Genomic DNA, 2,845 nt, shown 5'->3' on the forward strand with positions numbered 1-2,845 from the left:
CACAATTTGTCCGATAAGGAAAAGGAAAAAGCATCGACTAGCACTGAGCGAAACCCGTATCTAAAGTATTGGGGATTTCGAGAATTTCAAATATTTATCGTTTTTCAAAGTTACTAAATAGAAATTGGTAAATAAAATGATAAGCCCACAAAGTCTAATTTATGTTTCAAACTGAAAAAGGTTTCTAAACCCACCCCTCTCCGATCTTGATCAGGGAAGACTTAAGCATATTCTTCCGGTTTTGCCTGAAAAACTGAGCAGTATATGAGATGTATCATTTGAATATTAAATTCTGGATGTATTAAGTAATATTATAGACCAGAACTATTAAAATGTATTCTTTAAATTTCCCACAGTTTCGAAAACATTTTTCAGTTTATTTAATAAAAATGATTTAGTATTTTAAGGACATATTATAACCTGTAGTGTCGTTTTTTTTCAGAGCTTATTCCTGGTCTTCATCCCTAAGACTTAAATCTTTTAATATCTTAAAATTCAAATCTTAAAACGCTTTCAAAACAAATCGTTTTGTTGAAAAGTCTTGTTTCCGATTTCAAGACCAATATCTTGATTTCAGACTGTGTTTTTTTTTGCTGTGAAGGAGTCTCGGGAATAAGTCAAGAGCGGATGGGGCATGGTAGGAGTCGTGGGCGAGTATGAGGACAAGGACGAGGGCGGGGGCGCTCGAACGGCGCGCGCACTAATGGCCACCATTAATAATTGAAAAACTGAAACAGTTGAGCATGTGAGCAACTGAAGGATGATGGCGCTACGTGGGAGGTGGCACAAGAGAGAGAGGTAAGGTGATGGGTTCTTTTTGTCGTTGGGGGCAATTGGGTTTGGGTTGGGGTTTTTTAGAAAGGGGGGTAGGGGGATGGAGTTTCGGGTTTTGGGGGTGACAAAAATCTATAGCTATAGAGCTGAAAAAGTTATGAATAAGCGAGCGGGCCAGCAAAGTTCGGAGTTACAAGTTGGAGAGCAGCTATCTGGCGAGTGTACAAACCTGTTCTATTCTTTCGTTGTTGTTGTGCCTGGAGCTCCAGTTGTTTTTGTTGTTGTAGTTGTAGTTCATAGCTGGGCTGATGATGCTGCAACGCTGCAGCAACGTTGGAGCTGTCGCTGGCGCTGGCGCTGACGCTGACGCTGGCGTCGGTGTCACGGCGACAATGTTGAAGTTGCTACTAGGGTTCTTCTTCTTCTCCGACTCCTGGTTATTCCCGTTCTTCTTGTTTTAGTTCTTGTTGTTTTAAATAAAAATTCAGCTACCAGCATTGGAAAATTACTAATCTTTGTTCCCCCTTCTCCTATTTTTTTTTTTTTTCCTTTTGGGAGCTTCTTGGGAGCTAGTGCTGGTGGTGCTCCATGGGTGATTGGGATGGCTTTTTCGAATTTTCCGCTGCAGGGCAGCAGCAGAACGCGCACGAACCGAAACTGAGACTGAATCTGCTAGCCGTTCGCCGTTTGTGCCACTCGCAATCGCAAAATCGGGCAATAATCGGTCGGTGTCGGTGTCGTTGTCGGCGTCGGGGGGTGGCGGGTGGCTGAAATATTGGAGCAAGGTGTTTCCAAACACACACTCACTGCTCACTGCTCACTGCTCACTGCTCCCTGTTCGGCGAAGTGGCGAATTCGCAGAGCTCGCAGCTTTCTGCGCAAGAGCCAAAAACTGAGAGACAGCCGAGCCGAGCCAAAGTCACTGCTTCTGTCGTCTCTAAAGCTGATGCTTTCTCAGCATTATTGTTGTTGTTGTTGTTGTTGTCGGTGGAGCAGCTCCACCACCGTTTGCACTGCTAGATTACGTCTGTCGCTCTCGTGGGCTCTCCACTCCCAGCCTCGCATCGCCCCTCTCGGCTCCTCAATCGAATTAAACCGAGCGTTTGCCGAATAATTGGGGTTTAGATACTTTTCACCCAGCTAGACAATGTTGTATTTCTTGCACTTCATATATATGTTTAATATCAATTAAATCTAGTCAAGCGGGGCTTGGACCTCGCAGATACACTTCAACACACACTAACATCGATTTTCAAGGTGTACACCAAAAAATGTTCACGCAGTTTTCGTTCTTTGGTCTTCGTTCTCCAAGGGAAAAGCCTTGAACTCGCTGGATGCAATTTGAATAGCGTACTTCGAACCGATTTTCACTGTTCTTTGTTTTATTGAATTTTTCAAATTCAAATTCGTCGCTCTCACACGGACGGGAATGGGAATATATGGTATATGGGCAGCGGCAGAGGGCTCGGCGCAGCAGAGAAAACCTCCGCTTCTGCTGCAATACACACCACCTACGAGCTAGGGAAATTGTATCTTGTATCTATGGGATGTGTATCTACGCGATACGCGGATACGTCCGCACAGTTCGATGTTCGAGTTCGATTTGGCTTGCAACAGCCATAGAGTAACCAGAACTTTTTATTTTCCGGTTTGAACCTTTCTATTATCTGGTCACACTTGGGGAGCGTTCAATATCTTTTCGTAAATATAAAAATTTGATTACAGTATACAATATATGATAATTTATCACCTTTATATGCTTTATAATTTTAAATTAAAGATTTAAAGTTCAGGGTCTTGCCTTAAATCCAAATTTAAAATCCCATTTATCGATATCTAACCGCGTTGCCAACTACCACAATTTTCAAACACTATTGGCGGGATGTTCCAATTGTCCTTTAGCAGATAACTTATTGACACGTACTATACATTTTGACATGTAAAATGTACGTGTAAAATACGAGATGTAAAATGTACGTGTAAATATCTACTACCAATCAGCTCATCGTAGTGAAAAATCAATTTGAATTTGAATTTAAAAAAATAAAAATGCAACAAAAGACAAAAAAAA

The 2,845-nt window shown here is 41.9% G+C and overlaps 1 protein-coding gene across 4 annotated transcripts in view; it reads right to left on the minus strand.

The window, feature by feature from the left end:
- The window catches only part of LOC6500043, a 32,903-nt gene extending 30,504 nt beyond the window's left edge, over nt 1-2,399 (minus strand). For all 4 annotated transcript variants that reach the window (XM_014910868.3, XM_044718165.1, XM_001953293.4 and 1 more), the window contains exon 1: nt 1,004-2,399. In XM_014910868.3, the coding sequence (XP_014766354.1) occupies nt 1,004-1,072 (69 nt within the window). In that variant the 5' untranslated portion in view covers nt 1,073-2,399. The remainder of the gene's footprint in view (nt 1-1,003) is intronic.
- Nucleotides 2,400-2,845: the final 446 nt, after the last annotated feature.

This window comes from Drosophila ananassae, chromosome 2L (assembly GCF_017639315.1).
Source record: "Drosophila ananassae strain 14024-0371.13 chromosome 2L, ASM1763931v2, whole genome shotgun sequence".
NCBI classification, from domain to species: domain Eukaryota; kingdom Metazoa; phylum Arthropoda; class Insecta; order Diptera; family Drosophilidae; genus Drosophila; species Drosophila ananassae.